The sequence below is a fragment of the Denticeps clupeoides genome, chromosome 1 (genome assembly GCF_900700375.1).
Source record: "Denticeps clupeoides chromosome 1, fDenClu1.1, whole genome shotgun sequence".
NCBI classification, from domain to species: Eukaryota; Metazoa; Chordata; class Actinopteri; order Clupeiformes; family Denticipitidae; genus Denticeps; species Denticeps clupeoides.
The window spans coordinates 15,488,662-15,503,178 of record NC_041707.1 but is presented as its reverse complement, the minus strand read 5'-3'; the positions used below and the strand labels follow the sequence as shown (position 1 = coordinate 15,503,178).

General features: G+C 42.2%; 1 protein-coding gene across 2 annotated transcripts in view; it reads left to right on the top strand.

Annotated features, from left to right (window-relative positions):
• plekhh1 (pleckstrin homology domain containing, family H (with MyTH4 domain) member 1) overlaps positions 1-14,517 on the top strand; it is a 28,877-nt gene that overhangs the window by 11,912 nt on the left and 2,448 nt on the right. Inside the window, exons 9-29 of one of the 2 annotated variants that reach the window (XM_028997593.1) lie at positions 38-110; positions 1,063-1,154; positions 1,512-1,665; positions 1,761-1,897; positions 3,068-3,178; positions 3,258-3,344; positions 3,482-3,640; positions 4,029-4,109; positions 4,195-4,374; positions 4,539-4,650; positions 4,740-4,852; positions 5,340-5,516; positions 5,955-6,052; positions 6,155-6,332; positions 6,405-6,560; positions 6,682-6,779; positions 11,260-11,401; positions 12,574-12,707; positions 12,841-12,970; positions 13,080-13,166; positions 13,937-14,083. In XM_028997593.1, the coding sequence (XP_028853426.1) occupies positions 38-110; positions 1,063-1,154; positions 1,512-1,665; positions 1,761-1,897; positions 3,068-3,178; positions 3,258-3,344; positions 3,482-3,640; positions 4,029-4,109; positions 4,195-4,374; positions 4,539-4,650; positions 4,740-4,852; positions 5,340-5,516; positions 5,955-6,052; positions 6,155-6,332; positions 6,405-6,560; positions 6,682-6,779; positions 11,260-11,401; positions 12,574-12,707; positions 12,841-12,970; positions 13,080-13,166; positions 13,937-14,083 (2,646 nt within the window). Of the gene's footprint in view, positions 1-37; positions 111-1,062; positions 1,155-1,511; positions 1,666-1,760; positions 1,898-3,067; positions 3,179-3,257; positions 3,345-3,481; positions 3,641-4,028; positions 4,110-4,194; positions 4,375-4,538; positions 4,651-4,739; positions 4,853-5,312; positions 5,517-5,954; positions 6,053-6,154; positions 6,333-6,404; positions 6,561-6,681; positions 6,780-11,259; positions 11,402-12,573; positions 12,708-12,840; positions 12,971-13,079; positions 13,167-13,936; positions 14,084-14,517 lie in introns of both variants that reach the window. The other variant, XM_028997583.1, reaches the window with a different exon arrangement.

Sequence of the window (14,517 nt, the reverse complement as noted above, 5' to 3'; positions counted from 1 at the left end):
TGTGCTGATGTGTGTGTGTGTGTGTGTGTGTTTACAGGAGAGCCGCATCTACGCTGTGGCCCGGTCAGGTATGCGTGTGTCTGACGCTGGTACTGCAGCTCGAGGGAGGGGTGAGTTACTCAGCATCGTGTCATAAATCTAAATCAACGGATCAGCCATAATATTATGAACATAATGTTGAGTTTGCACCATCGGATGCTTCTCTGACTTGTTGGGACATGAACCTCTGATGGTATGCTGTGGAATCCTTTAAGTCCTATGTGAGGTGATGGCTCCATGAATTGGAGATGTTTTCCCGATACAACCACAGATGCTTGATGGAATGAGATTATCTGGTACAGGTCATGACATCAGGGAACGTTGCTGAAAAAGGTGGATCCTTCTGGAACACCATGCAATGTCACCATTACAGACATATCTTCCTTATCGCCGGTTTTATACCTTCTACTGCTAATGTGGACATTTTCAGCTTCTGGTGATAAACTGCTGAATTCACTTATTCCCTGCAGTTTTCAGATCCATGTAAATTGAGTGTTTTTCTCCCCATGGGACCCAAAGGATGGTTGGAATGGACCCTTGCTGCCTGATATATCCCAACCAATGTCACCATTGTAACCTGATCAGTTATTCACAAACAAAGATGGCAATAATTATACATTCCATACACACACACACACACACACACATACACATACACTTTGCTCCATTCACATACACACACACATCTTTGATCTGTCAGTACAGTCAGATTTCTTTAGATGACACTTCCATGTCTCTCTCTCACAGACACACACACACACACACATACACACACCTGTACAGGTGCTACTTTGATTACAGGAGCCTTTAGGATCTAAAGACAGTTGAGCTGCTTTATAATTAACTGATGAAAAGACTCGTTCTGGTGTGTCATTAACATTCTGCCCCTCTGTCTCCCTGTGTCTCTCTCTGACTGTCAGTTTCATTTTCTCACTCTGTTCCAGTCATAACAGATTTTTTTGTTTCTGTTGATATGTAATATTTATTTCTCTATTTGTGTGTGTATGCGTGTCTGTGTTTCAGTGTCCACCTGGCTTCAGTGTCCCACCACTGGCCTATTCACACACCATATGTATAAGAACATCAGTGTGCCAGTTTACACCACACTTAAAGGGGTTAGTCACAATATCATATTTTATGTGTTCCATAGTTAGGATATTGTTTATCATATTCCACTGAAAATGAAGTAGAGTTATTTTTAAATAATTATGAATGTGTAGTCTTTCTGCTTTTGTCATTAATTGGATCTTCACATTTAGACACGGACTATATGAATTCCTACAGAGAGTCTTAAAAAAACACCTATGTACTGTTGCTTTTAGGACTGCTGTCTGAGAAGCAGCAACGGTGCCACCATCTGGTTGTAAACTGCATTGTTTAAAATCACTGTAGCCCACTGTTGCCTGAAAAGGTGTGTTGATTAATGAAAAGACAGTAATGATTTATCATCATTTCTGTTGCTTCATCTGCAGAAAGCCACGCAGCTGAGCAGCACTGCACTGCAGGATGACGATTCGGGGTCAGAGGATGACAGTGGCTCTGTGGCCAGTGCCCGGAGCTCCATTCTTGCATTCGAAAAGAAAGGCAGCACTCCTGTCCCTGGCAGCCCTCGTGCTGTTAAGAGGGGTGAGGAGAATTGAAAAAGCACAATTTTTCCAGATTATAATGCATTTCTCTGCGACTTCATTCCAAACATCTTCTGTTTTCTGGCGTTCCCTTAGGAGTGTCAGTGTCATCTATTAGCTCGGAGAGTGATTACGCCATTCCGCCTGACGCCTGCTCTCTGGACAGTGACCACTCTGAGCCCGAGCACAAAGTCCAGCGTACATCGGCCTACTCCTGCGAGAGTACCGGATCGGTAAGCAAATCTTTATTTACCAAAAGGAAGTGAAGGGATTGTCATTGAGAAACAGTGCATCACAGCACACTCAACGAAATGTGCCCTTAACCCATCAGTGAGCAGAAGGATGCCATGAAAGGTACCCGGGGAGCAATGTGGGGATTTGAACCAGCAACCTTTCAATTATGGGCCCACTTTCTTACTACTCTAGGCCATCACTGCCCCATGCTCAATTTACATTTGTATTATGCTGAATGCAAAACCAACATATGTACACTGAGTACAGAAAGTATTCAGGCTCCCTTAATTTTTTCCACTCTGTTATATTGCAGCAAGTAAATTTGTTTCCTCATTAATGTACACACTGCACCCCACATTGACAGAAAAACACAGAAATTGTTGACATTTTTGCAGATCAACAAAGAAAAACTGAAATATCACATGGTATTCAGCCCCTTTGCTCAGTATTTAGTAGAAGCACCCTTTTGATAGCCATATAGCCATTAGTCATTTTGGGAAAGATGCAACAGGTATTCCTCCTTGCAGAACCTCTCCAGTTCTGGCAGGTTGGATGGTAAATGTTGGTGGACTACATTTTATAGGTCTCTCCAGAGATGCTCATTTGGATTTAAGTCAGGGCTCTGGCTGGGCCATTCAAGAACAGTCACTGAGTTGTTGTGAGGCCACTCAGTCATTATTATAGTCTCTTTGACTTCATGATTCTCATTGGCTCTGACATGCATTGTGAGCTGTAAAGTCTTATATAGACAGGGGCGTGGCTTTCCTGATCAAGTCCAATCAGTATAATCAAACACAGCTGGAGTCAAATGAAGGTGTAGAACCATCTCAAGGATGATCAGAAGAAATGGACAGCACATGCGTTAAATATATGAGTGTCACAGCAAAGGGTTTGAATACTTAGGACCATGTGATAATTCATTTTTTTCATTTTTAATAAATTTGCAATATGGGGTCAACAATATGAGGAAAAATGAACTAAAATGATTTTAGCAAATGGCTACAATATAACATAGCGTGAAATACTTTTTTTTTTTTACTCCGTACCCCCTGTATGTTATAGCTAATGTGCAAAGCCTAAATGTCACATCCTTTTATCTCATAAATTTGGACTTAGTGTCAGTTTACATCTATACACATGCACAGTTAACCCTTGGTGCATGTTTGCAGGAAATGCTGGAGAAGTCTGGTTACCTGCTGAAGATGAGTACCTCAGTGAAGGCGTGGAAGAGACGCTGGTTTGTGCTGAAGAACGGAGAGATTCTGTACTACAAATCACCAGTGAGTTATTCAAAACACACTCACACACACTGATGTGTTTTATTCTGTACTTATACTGTGATACATGTGTGCGTGTCAGAGTGACGTCATCCGGAAGCCACAGGGACACATGGAGCTGAACATGGCATGTCGTATTGTGCGTGGGGAGGGCGCTCAAACGTTCCAGGTGAGAAAATTACCAGTTCACACACAATATTTTTTTGATGGTGGAATAATGTCAATGACACTGATGTATTTTCTTTTTTAGTGGCCAGAAATTTCAAACCAATTAATTTAATGTGTGGTCTTGTATTTTCTGCATAGCTGACCTCAGAGAAGAAGACGTTCTACCTGTCCGCAGACTCTCTGAACATTCTGGAAGAGTGGATCAGGGCACTGCAGAATGTCCTGAAAGTGCAGGCCACCAGTTCCATTTCCATGGAGGCCACCATGAAACCCACTATGCATGGCTGGCTAACTAAGGTCATTGCATATGTCACTTTAATACAACTTGGTCACTAAAAGGAAATTGTATATCTGTGTATTCATGTGGTCAAATGAATGACTAGAGACCTGGCCAAAATAATTACAGCTTCCATTCTACTAGAGCAAGAACTGTAATTAGGTGAAGATGTATCCCAGGAATGAGGCTCACCCACAAAGGCATCTGAGATATAATTTTGTCATAGTCAACTGTTAGGCATCGCTATCAGGCAAATTATGCTGGTCAAACACAAAAGTCAAACCCCACAAAGTCAGGTTCATGACATCAGCACTTTAGGGTGATTTCAGGAGAATAATGAGAGTACCAGTGTATACCAGTCTCGAACATAACTGCCAAATTTCAAACTCTCGCTTGCTGCCATTCCAGGTGAAGCATGGACATTCGAAGCTGGTATGGTGCGCTCTGACTGGCAAAGTGTTCTATTACTTCCGGAACCAGGATGACAAGGTGCTGCGCTGCTTCGTCTTTCACGTCTAGTGCTGTGTGTTCTGTGCTGATTTCGGTGCTTTGTTTAGTGTTTGTGTCTGCTCAGTGTCCTCTAGGTCAGCTTCGTATACGAGAGGCCAGGGTGGCGGAAGTGGATAGGTCATGTGACTCTGATGAGGACTATGAGGCTGGAGGCCGTGGCCTTCTGTCCTCACACTACACGTTAGTGGTCCATCCCAGAGAGCAGAGCCCCACGTACCTGCTGATTGGCACCAAGCAGGAGAAGGTGAGGCCCAGTTCAGAAATGAAGGCTGGGGCGTTTCGCATTTTCAGAGTTTGCAATGATAATTCTTTAGTTATTTTGATAAGCTTTAACATGAAGATCTGCTGACAGCACAAAAAGAAAACGTTTGAAAATGCTTCTTTTGCTTCTGAAAATGCTGTCTCCAGGACTCCTGGCTTTACCACCTGACTGTTGCGGCAGGCAGCTGTGCCAGTCTGAAGGTTGGAACAGAGTTTGAGCAGCTAATTGGCAAACTTATGGATGTGGATGGAGACCATGGTACAAACAATGCACACCTCTCTGTGTTTTAGTAAAGCACGATTCTGACTGTGCGTGGAAAAACACCCTGTCTCTGTCTTCATACTCAGATGCAGTGCTGTGGCATTGTGCTACTCTGAGTTACAGTAAAGATGGCCTGCGCTCCCCTCTCACCACATTGCCTTCAGATGCTCTGCAGACGGAGGCTCTCAAACTCTTTAAGGTAACTCTTTATTTATTTACAGTGGGTACAGAAAGTATTCAGACCCCCTTAAATTTTTTACATTTGTTATATTGCAGCCATTTGCTAAAATCATTTAAGTTCATTTTGGTCCTCATTAATGTACACACAGCACCCCGAGATTGGCAGAAAACACAGAATTGTTGACATTTTTGCAGATTTATTAACAAAGAAAAACTGTAATATCGCATGATCCTAAGTATTCAGACCCTTTGCTGTGACACAATGTGACACACTGTGACATATATTTAACTCAGGTCCTGTTCATTTCTTCTGTTTCATCCTTGAGATGGTTCTTCATTTGACTCCCGCTGTGTTTGATTAGAATGATTGGACTTTATTACCCTGTCTAGCTATTACGAAGAGTGAAAATTTTAAGGTGGTCTGAATACTTTTTGTACCCACTTTAAGTATTGTGTATGTGTCTCTGTGTCTTATACAGTGTGTGTTATGCTGTTGTCTGTCCCAGTCCTGCCAGCTCTTCATTAATGTCCTGGTGGAGTCACCTTCCATTGACTACCACACCTCCCTCGCCCAGAATGCACTGCAGGTGTGCCTTAGCCACCCCGAGTTGCAGAATGAGATGTACTGTCAACTGATTAAACAGACCAACCGTCGCACCCCCAACAACCACTCCCTCACACAGGTGAGCACAACCACACCCCCTCAGCATTTGGGTGGCTGGTTTCCAGGATTTACTGAGCTGAGGAGTCATATTAGTTGTGTTTAAATGGCTAAACAGTGAGATATTTTTCAATCAATCAATCAATCAATCAATCAATCAATCAATCAATCAATCTAAAATCTATCCTGTGATTTTCAGAAATAATTGCAAATTAACACAAAGTACAGGATGTGTGGTTTCTCCTCTCCCAGATACATTTAACCAGCAAACAGGTCTTGCTTGTATGTCTTTATTTTCTGTAAATCAGAAAAACATACTTGATGTGACTGTAGCCATCAGTGCCAGTGCAGTACGCAGCCTAGGCCACCACTGCCCATCTGTTATAGTGCCATGATAACTGGGCCGCAAAGGTCTTTAGTCTCTTCTCTGACATTTCTCTCACCTATCTCTCTGTCTCAGTGCTGGCAGCTGTTGTCGTTGTGTGTCGCTCTCTTCCTGCCTCAGCAGCACTTCCTCTGGTACCTGAAGCAGCACCTGTGTCGGCATGCCGACCCCCAGTAGGTCCTCTCCTCTCCATGCCGACAGATTCTGAGAGTAGGAATCTAGTTTCCTCTGAGTGACTGCTTATGAATCTTGTTGAAAACTGCGTGTGTTTGCAGAACAGAGGTGGGGAAGTACGCTGTGTACTGTCAGCGCTCAGTGGAGCGAACCCAGCAGAGCGGGGAGAGGGAAGCCAAACCATCACGTATGGAAATCCGCTCCATCCTGCTGAGGAACCCGTACCACCATTCGCTGCCGTTCAGTATACCTGTACATTTCATGAACAGCACCTACCAGGTACACGCACGGGCAAAAACACACAAACACCCATGTAGCCAGTGTGTCTTACAATTGTGTGTGTTTGTGTAGGTAGTGGGCTTTGACGGCTCCACCACTGTTCAGGAGTTTGTGGACACGCTGAACCACCGGGTGGGTATGAGGGCAACACACCAGTCTGGCTTCGCCCTGTTCACTGATGACCCGTCTGGTTCTAATCTTGAGCACTGTCTGCAGCCAGCTGCCAAGGTACCACTGCATTTATGCTTGTGTGTGATTTTCCTGTTGTGCACAGTTGTTTTGCGATGCAGGGAACAGAGAAACACACATTCAATCCCAATGTGTTACACCTCTACCTCCTGCTATACAGATATGTGATGTCATCTCAAAATGGGAACAAGCCCTTAAAGAACTGCATCCTAGGAAAAACGAGGGAACTCGCATTGTTCGTCTAACCTACAAGAACAGGTGTGTGTGTGTGTGTGTGTGTGTGTGTGTGTGTGTGTGAGATCACTGATGAATGCACACAGATGTTGTAAATAAAGATGGGGTCTGCTATAATAGACAGACAGGGGACAACAGAGCTATTCAATCATGGGTCATGTTTCAGAATGCGGGTTTAGTGAAAACTCAAATTAAGTATTATCTGAGTTAACAAAAACTCTGGGTTATGGATTTCACAAATTAGGCTAGATGATGCTAACTTGCCCCCCTAGCAGATTTAGTTCAACTAACCTGGACTTTCTCCACCTCTTTGTTGGACACCTGGCTGTAGGAAGTGTCAGACTTGGCATTGAAAACTGAATTCTCTGCAGAGCGGGAGAGAGTGATTAGATCATGTTTGGACATTTTATCCTTTCCTGGTGGTTTTCTGTTTGAATTTTACAGTTTTTCTAGACAATCTATAATTTATTTGAATAACATCCTCAGCCCTTATGTTGCTCGTGTGACATGCTCTCAGTTCTGTACAGAATATTTGCGTTGCATTTCGTTTTTTGCTAATGGGAGCTTTCTATATTGGTGACGCTGAACAAGTGTCCCAAGGCTACCATCTGTCGGGCAGTCAGGAATTTGAACTGAAACATGTACTCATTTGTGGTGTTCCCAGGTCATAGACCCTCAAGATTAATCAAAAAGGAATTCCACATCCGTATCATGATGTTGCGCGCAACATATATAATATTATATTATTTTATCATGTTAAATAGGTGGAAAACCCTATATCACGCATTGGCTGTCCACAATTTTTTTGTGCAAAATGTGTTTGTATTCAGCATATGCTGCCATTATAATTTCTACCTCAAACGTTGTGAAATACACTGAACGTGCCATGTCCTCCACTAATCAGGGCTTTATGTATCCTGGTGCATCATTATCAGCCGTTCTGAAACCGAATACTCAGTTGAAGAGAGTTTTTTAAACCCACTGTCTGAAACAGGGCCATGGTTTTATATTTAGTCCAACCCATTGACGGCATTTGTGTGGAAGCAGACATGGAATCCTGTGACCCCTTTTCCACTGCAGTGGTGTCACTGCTGGTCCAGTATTGGTTAAAATCCAGGTTGGTAGTAAAACACTTGCCTATAAACCAAAAGACCTCAAAGTCACAGGTTGTTGTAAGTCACAGTGACTATTACTGATTTTGGGGGCCTTAATTAGTTTTAGTCAAGTCTTTGCATCAAGCTGTCATTTTAGTCTTTTATTAGTTTCAGTCATGTCCACACTCATTTTAGTCTTGTACAGAGGGTGAAATAATCATACAAATGTGAAAATAATCATTTGTCTGGCAACACTGTATGATTTTCAGCGATAAACATGATGAAAGTGCTAACAATAAAAGTTATAATAAATGGAAAATCAAATCTATTATAATGCACAGTGTGATGAAATTGGAGTGGACTTGTGCTTGTACCCAGCTCCACCAATCCAAACATGCAGAAAAAACATCTGTCTATATCATGGCATTAGGGCTGCAACTAACGATTATTTTAATAATCGATTAATCTGTTGATTATTTTTTATTAATCGTAGAATCGGATAAAAACAAAAACAACAAAAAAAAACAAGAAAAGCATTCATTTCCAACCCTTTATTCAAAAACAGAACCAAAATCTTTAGAAAGTGCACAAACATGTTGCTCCTTGAGCTGTTATAATAATAAAATAAAATAAAAATGGACTAACACAAAAAACATACACATGTATGCTCTACATCTGACTTTTTTTTTAAAATAAAGTGCCACCTGAGCTGCCAGAACGATAAATAATTTCTAAAAAAATAAAGAACAATACAAATCAGAAAATTTAACAGGATTTGTTTGAATGTCAGAACTTGTTCTCTACACTACACTGCAGATGCACACACTCACAGACTCTCACACTGACACACACACACTGCAAAAAATGCTTTTCTAACTTAGTAGTTTTGTCCTGATTTCAGTCCAAATCTCTAAAAAATCTTAAATCAAGATACATTTACCAGACACGTGAAATAGCATAAGAAATGATGTCTTGTTTTCTGATAAAAACATCTCAGAATTAAGTGATTGTTTGTTTAAAACAAGCAAAATTATCTGCCAATGGGGTAAGAAAGCTAATCTTAATGAGATATAATCTCAAATAGAAGTTTTAAGCATCACTTACTTTTCTCATGCCATTTTTCTTGTCTAGTAATCTTGATTTAAGATTTTTTTGATATTTGGACTGGAAACGAGACAAAATTACTAGGTAAGAAAAGCTTTTTTTGCAGTGCAGCTATACATGACAACATATTGAAAAATGAATGGTCCAAAAAAGGCTAGTGAATAAAAACATGTCTTTAGTCTTTTAATGCAAAGTAACTATAGCACCCCTGCTTTACTACTGTTATTAACTCGCTAACGCTAACTTGTCATTCCTGTCAAGCTGGATGACGGGTAAACATTTACATTTACAGCATTTATCAGACGCCCTTATCCAGAGCGACTTACAATCAGTAGTTACAGGGACAGTCCCCCTGGAGCAACTTAGGGTTAAGTGTCTTGCTCAGGGACACAATAGGCGAGTCGTCCACGTGGAGACGCAGAGAACAGTCCGAACGCTGTTTCATCCCCCCTCCACACCTGTAGGTGGTGCTGTAAGTCCCCGTTTAGTTCTCCTCCGCGGCGAGTTAAACACCAGCACCAGGGACATTACGTTCCTCACTTCACAGCGGAACAAAAGTAGGATTCTGTAGCGACTTCCCCTGCTGCTGAACTCCCTTCCTCCACATCAAACACGCGTTTCAGGTGCTGGATCATTGCCGTGGTGCTCCCGTGCCGTGCCATGTCGCTTTTGCATATTTTTGCGCAGATTTCTCTGCCTCCACCATGTATCTGTCCTCTACCTCCGCTCGTTTTTTTTATTTTTGCTCCGCGCTGTCTATGAGGCGCCAAACTCTGCTAGTACCTGTGCGCGAGAGAGACCGAGTGTGTTCACTCCACTCCGCGCTCAAATAAAGTTTTTTTTTTTAATAATCAAACGTCTCTGCGTCGCGCGACATAACGAATCGATTAGGAAATTCATTGCCAACTCTTTTAGTAATCGATTTTAATCGATTCAATCGATTCGTTGTTGCAGCCCTACATCTTTTTTTTTCTGCTGCACGAAACATTCTGGAATTTCAGCAAGGTGTGTATTTTGCTTGTGCTGGATTAACACTCAAAAAAGTATTAGGGGATTGTATTTGAAAGTGAAGTGATTGTCATTGTGAAACACTACTGCACAGCACACGCTTCACACAACGAAATGTGTCCTCTGCTATTAACCATCACCCTTGGCAGCCATGACAGGTGCCCGGGGAGCAGTGTGTGGGGACAGTGCTTTGCTCAGTGGCACCTTGGCGTGTCAGGATTCAAATTGGCAACCTTCCTTTCATGGATGCCCACTGCTCACTAAGGGTGATGGGTTCAATGCAGAGGACAACAGAGAATTAAAAAAAGAATTGATTTAACCAGTAAATCAAAATTAGACCGTAGATCCACAAAAAATCACTCTACTTTTACTTTTGATACTTAAGTACATTTGAAAGCAATTACTTTTGTACTTTTACATTGTACTTTACAGGGAGGTTCAATCAGTTATTAATTTCAAGGGATCAATTCTTTTCCCACTGGCAATTTATGTTTAAGGCATTTAGCCAATGCCCTTATCCAGAGCAACTTACAATCAGTAGTTACAGTGACAGTCCCCCCTGAAGACACTCGGGGTTAAGTGTCTTGCTCAGGGACAGTGGTACAATGGTAGTAAATGGGGTTTGAACCTGTGGACTTTGTGGTCTCGTGCCACTAGGCTACCACCATCCATAGGTTTTATATTGTTCCTCTGTTGTTTATGGTTGTTTTCAATAAAGACATTTTTCAGAATTATTTTTCTAAATACTTTTAGGCACATTCTCGTTTTCAATACCCTTGACTTAGATGAAGCTCTGATTACAATTTATGACTAATTAAAGCAGAAAACCATGTATGTATGTATGTATATATATATATATATAATATATTGAAAACCATTGTCCGCCACATTTCCTTTGGGAAGAATGTTGCTATGTGATGCACACCAGGGGTCAAAATATTCAGAAATGTAATTTTCAACAAAACTGCGTTTGGTAGTAGGGTGGTAGTAGCCTAGTGGGTAACACACTCGCCTATGAACCAGAAGACCCAGGTTCAAATCCCACTTACTACCATTGTGTGCCTGAGCAAGACACTTAACCCTAAGTTGCTCCAGGGAGACTGTCCCTGTAACTACTGATTTGTAAGTCGCTCTGGATAAGGGCGTCTGATAAATGCCGTAAATGTAAAATAAAAAAATGATTATTACTTTTTTTTTTACTTTATTATCAGGACAGTTTCAGGACATCCTGTCCTGATGTCAAAAAGAGAGGTATCTTTTATTGAGGTTTCACTTCATTCGTTTCTCTGTGTGTGTAGACTGTGTTTCCGGGCACAGATAAAAGGGGAGACAGAGCGGGAGCGCCTCCTGTTGGTGTATCAGGTGAATGATGAGGTTCAACGTGGTCATTTCCCCGTCAGCAAGGAGCTTGCTCTGGAGGTGGCTGCACTCGTGGCACAGGTGTGTTTGTGTGTTTGAGTTTGTGTGAATTCTAGGCATGTGCAAAGATACTAATATTTTTAACTGTACTCTCATTAAAAAACATGTTTTAACTACTACTATGTTGAAAGAAATAATTCCTGGCACATTCAAATTTTATTTATACAGCATTTTTTTACAATGTACATTGTCACAAGTGCCTAATAATAGAACCGTGCTCAAGACACCAAGTGAGCAAGCCAAAGGCAATGGTGGCAAGGAAAAACCTTGAGAGGAACCGCGGCTCAGCAAGGGGAACCCATCTTCCTCTGCTCAGCACTGCAGGAAATACAGAGGTCATTGCGGTCCAGTTGTGTATTAAGAAGTGAGATTGCTTTTAAGGGGCAGGGAAATCCATGAGGGTCATTGATGCCATGTGATTACTCCACACCGGGATGCTCTTCAGAAGAAGTTTACCCTCCACATGGGAGTGGAGGGTGAGGGATAAAGAAAATAGAGGTCTGTGTTAGTAATAAGTTATCTAAGGTGACAATAAGTGACTTAAACATGTCTGGCAGCACTAACTACTGCAGGATTGCGAAAGGTGAATGGAGTGTTAATAAAAGAATAAGTAGGTTTTTAGTATTTAAGTATTGAGACAGTGTCTGATTCCCGGACGTTCCAAAGATTTGAGGCCCTGTAAGCAAATGCTCTATTTCCAGCAGTGACTTTGCGTACTATTCTTCTTCCAGAGAATAGATGGATCGTGGTGTGTTATGAGGGACTAGCAGGTTACTAAGATATACTGGAACATAAACATGGAACGCTTTATAGCTGAGAAGCAGAATATTGGCACTTGAAGCCAATGCAAAGAAGACAATACAGGTCAATACATGATCATACCTTCTAGTACATGTAAGAACTCTGGCTCCAGAGTTTTGCACAGGTTGGAGCTTATACGGGGAAACAGCAGGGCAACCAGAAAACGGTTACAGTAGTCCAGTCCAGACATTATAAATGCACATATTAATTTCTCTGCGAAGAGAAACTTCCTTTTTTTTTTTTTACTTTAACAAACAGGACGCGTGAACAGTTAAATAACTGGTTAAAATAACCCTGCAGCAAACACTACACTTTTCAGTGTATCTGTTGTATTATTCCTGAGTAATATAGATAGCTATAAACAGTTGTTTTCTCACATGTTGTGCATGTAGGTGGAGTATGGTGATCTGGACCGGTCTTTCGCTGCTGCTCCTGTTCAGCCTAAAGGTTTGCAGCTTTTGAACCAGGTGCTGGAGAGATTTTACCCCAAACACTACAGACAGAGCTGCAGCCCAGAACAGCAGAGGTAAACACCCCCCCCCCCACACACACACACACACTGCATGTTCTGAGATGCCATGCATTTATGAGGTCACTGAGGTCATTTCATTGCACACAAAGCTTGTTAACTCATCTGTTTTGCGGGTGTGCTTCCACAGAGAACTAGCAGAGCGTCTGGCCGTCAAGTGGGCGGGGCTTGGTGGGTGCAGTTCGGTGGAGTGTGTGAGGATCTATCTGACTGTTGCAAGGAAGTGGCCACTGTTTGGCGCCAAGCTTTTCAGTGCCAAGGTGAAATCTACCAATCAGCCATTCGGTGTTACAATTTTGTAAGGCGTGGTGCAGTGTGTCTGGTTGTATGCAATGCTGGGTCTTACACAATCCTGCCCTCTGTTCACAGCCATCAAACCCAGTCGGTTCATCACAGCAGTCACCTGTGTGGCTCGCAGTAAATGAAGATGGCCTAAGTGTGTTGGACTGTGCAATGGTTTGTGTGTTTTCTCTGTTTTTTTTGTGTGTCTGAACTATTTCTTGATTTATATTCATCCTGCTGTATCTATGGGTCCATTAGACCCAGGCGTAAGCCTCGTATAATTAGATTAGCTAAATATAAAATCAAACACTTTACTTATTTTAAAGTGAATGTTTGGAGGTAACTCAATTTTCCACCATTTTCCATAAAATTCAGATATTCTTTGCATTGTTGGTAATGCTCACTGGCTTTGCACTAGTTTAAAACCACAGTTATAGTCTGGCACTGACTGTCCTCTGCAAGCAGCTGCAGTGTCCTGCTCTTAACTTAAATTTAAGTCCAAAGGTCTTAACTCTGAAGCTCTCACTCACAAACCCCAGTCCCTGCCAACCGCAGGGGTCCAGCAGGGCCAAAAGGCTGGTCTGGAGTGGTTTTTTGGTGCCATGTCTGTCCCACTCACATCCATCGCTGCTGTACCGGCGTCTGGGTGGTTACTGTCTGGGGAAGACTGGCGGCTGAGCGGTGGAGCGAATGCAGTCGGCTGGTGCTCTGTAATCTTCTGAAGTCTTCATCTCTCATTTTGGTTTGGCTTTCCTCTATATCCCGACTGGAGTGGTGGAACATGGTAGAAAAAGAAAGAAACAAAGAATAAAAGAAAGAAAGAAAAGGCGAACCTGCCAGCCAATCAGAAATGAGGATTCATCCAGATCATATCATGAATATACACACACACACACACACACACACACACACACACACTATTAACAATGTTATGTTGCCTGCAGCACCTACAGGCCACATATCCTTACCAGTCAATAATCACATTTGGGGGTTGTCGTGAGGACTTCATGGTGGTGGTCAGTCAGTCTGGAGACTTGGCGCAGGGCAGGAAAAAAGTGGATAAGCTGCTGTTTGCGATGGCCACGCCTAAGGTAAGAGCTGGCGCTGCCCCTCTTAATTCCAAAAACACCACTGAACAACATGGTTGAGTTTCTGTGCACCTCATCATACATCATCCCCCTAGTGAAGTGATGCTGGTCTGCAACGCAGAGAGCGAAGCTTCTATTAATCAACCCACGCTGATGTGGTTAGGTGGTTAGGGCCAAGTTTTCCATGTTAGAGCACCAGGAACATAAAAAAATTCACCAAACTGCTAGTGGTGATAGAAATCGAATTGCCATTTTAATGTGTGTTCAAATGAAATGTGATGACACAGGTCTCACCATGAAACAGAGGAGCAGTATACTAGTGTTTACCTCAGGATATGCATATAAAGTAACTATTAATTTTCATCAGGCACCTTTATTAACACCTAACAGGGAATTTGGATCTTGACCACTCGGCTATGCAGATGGAGATTATTAAT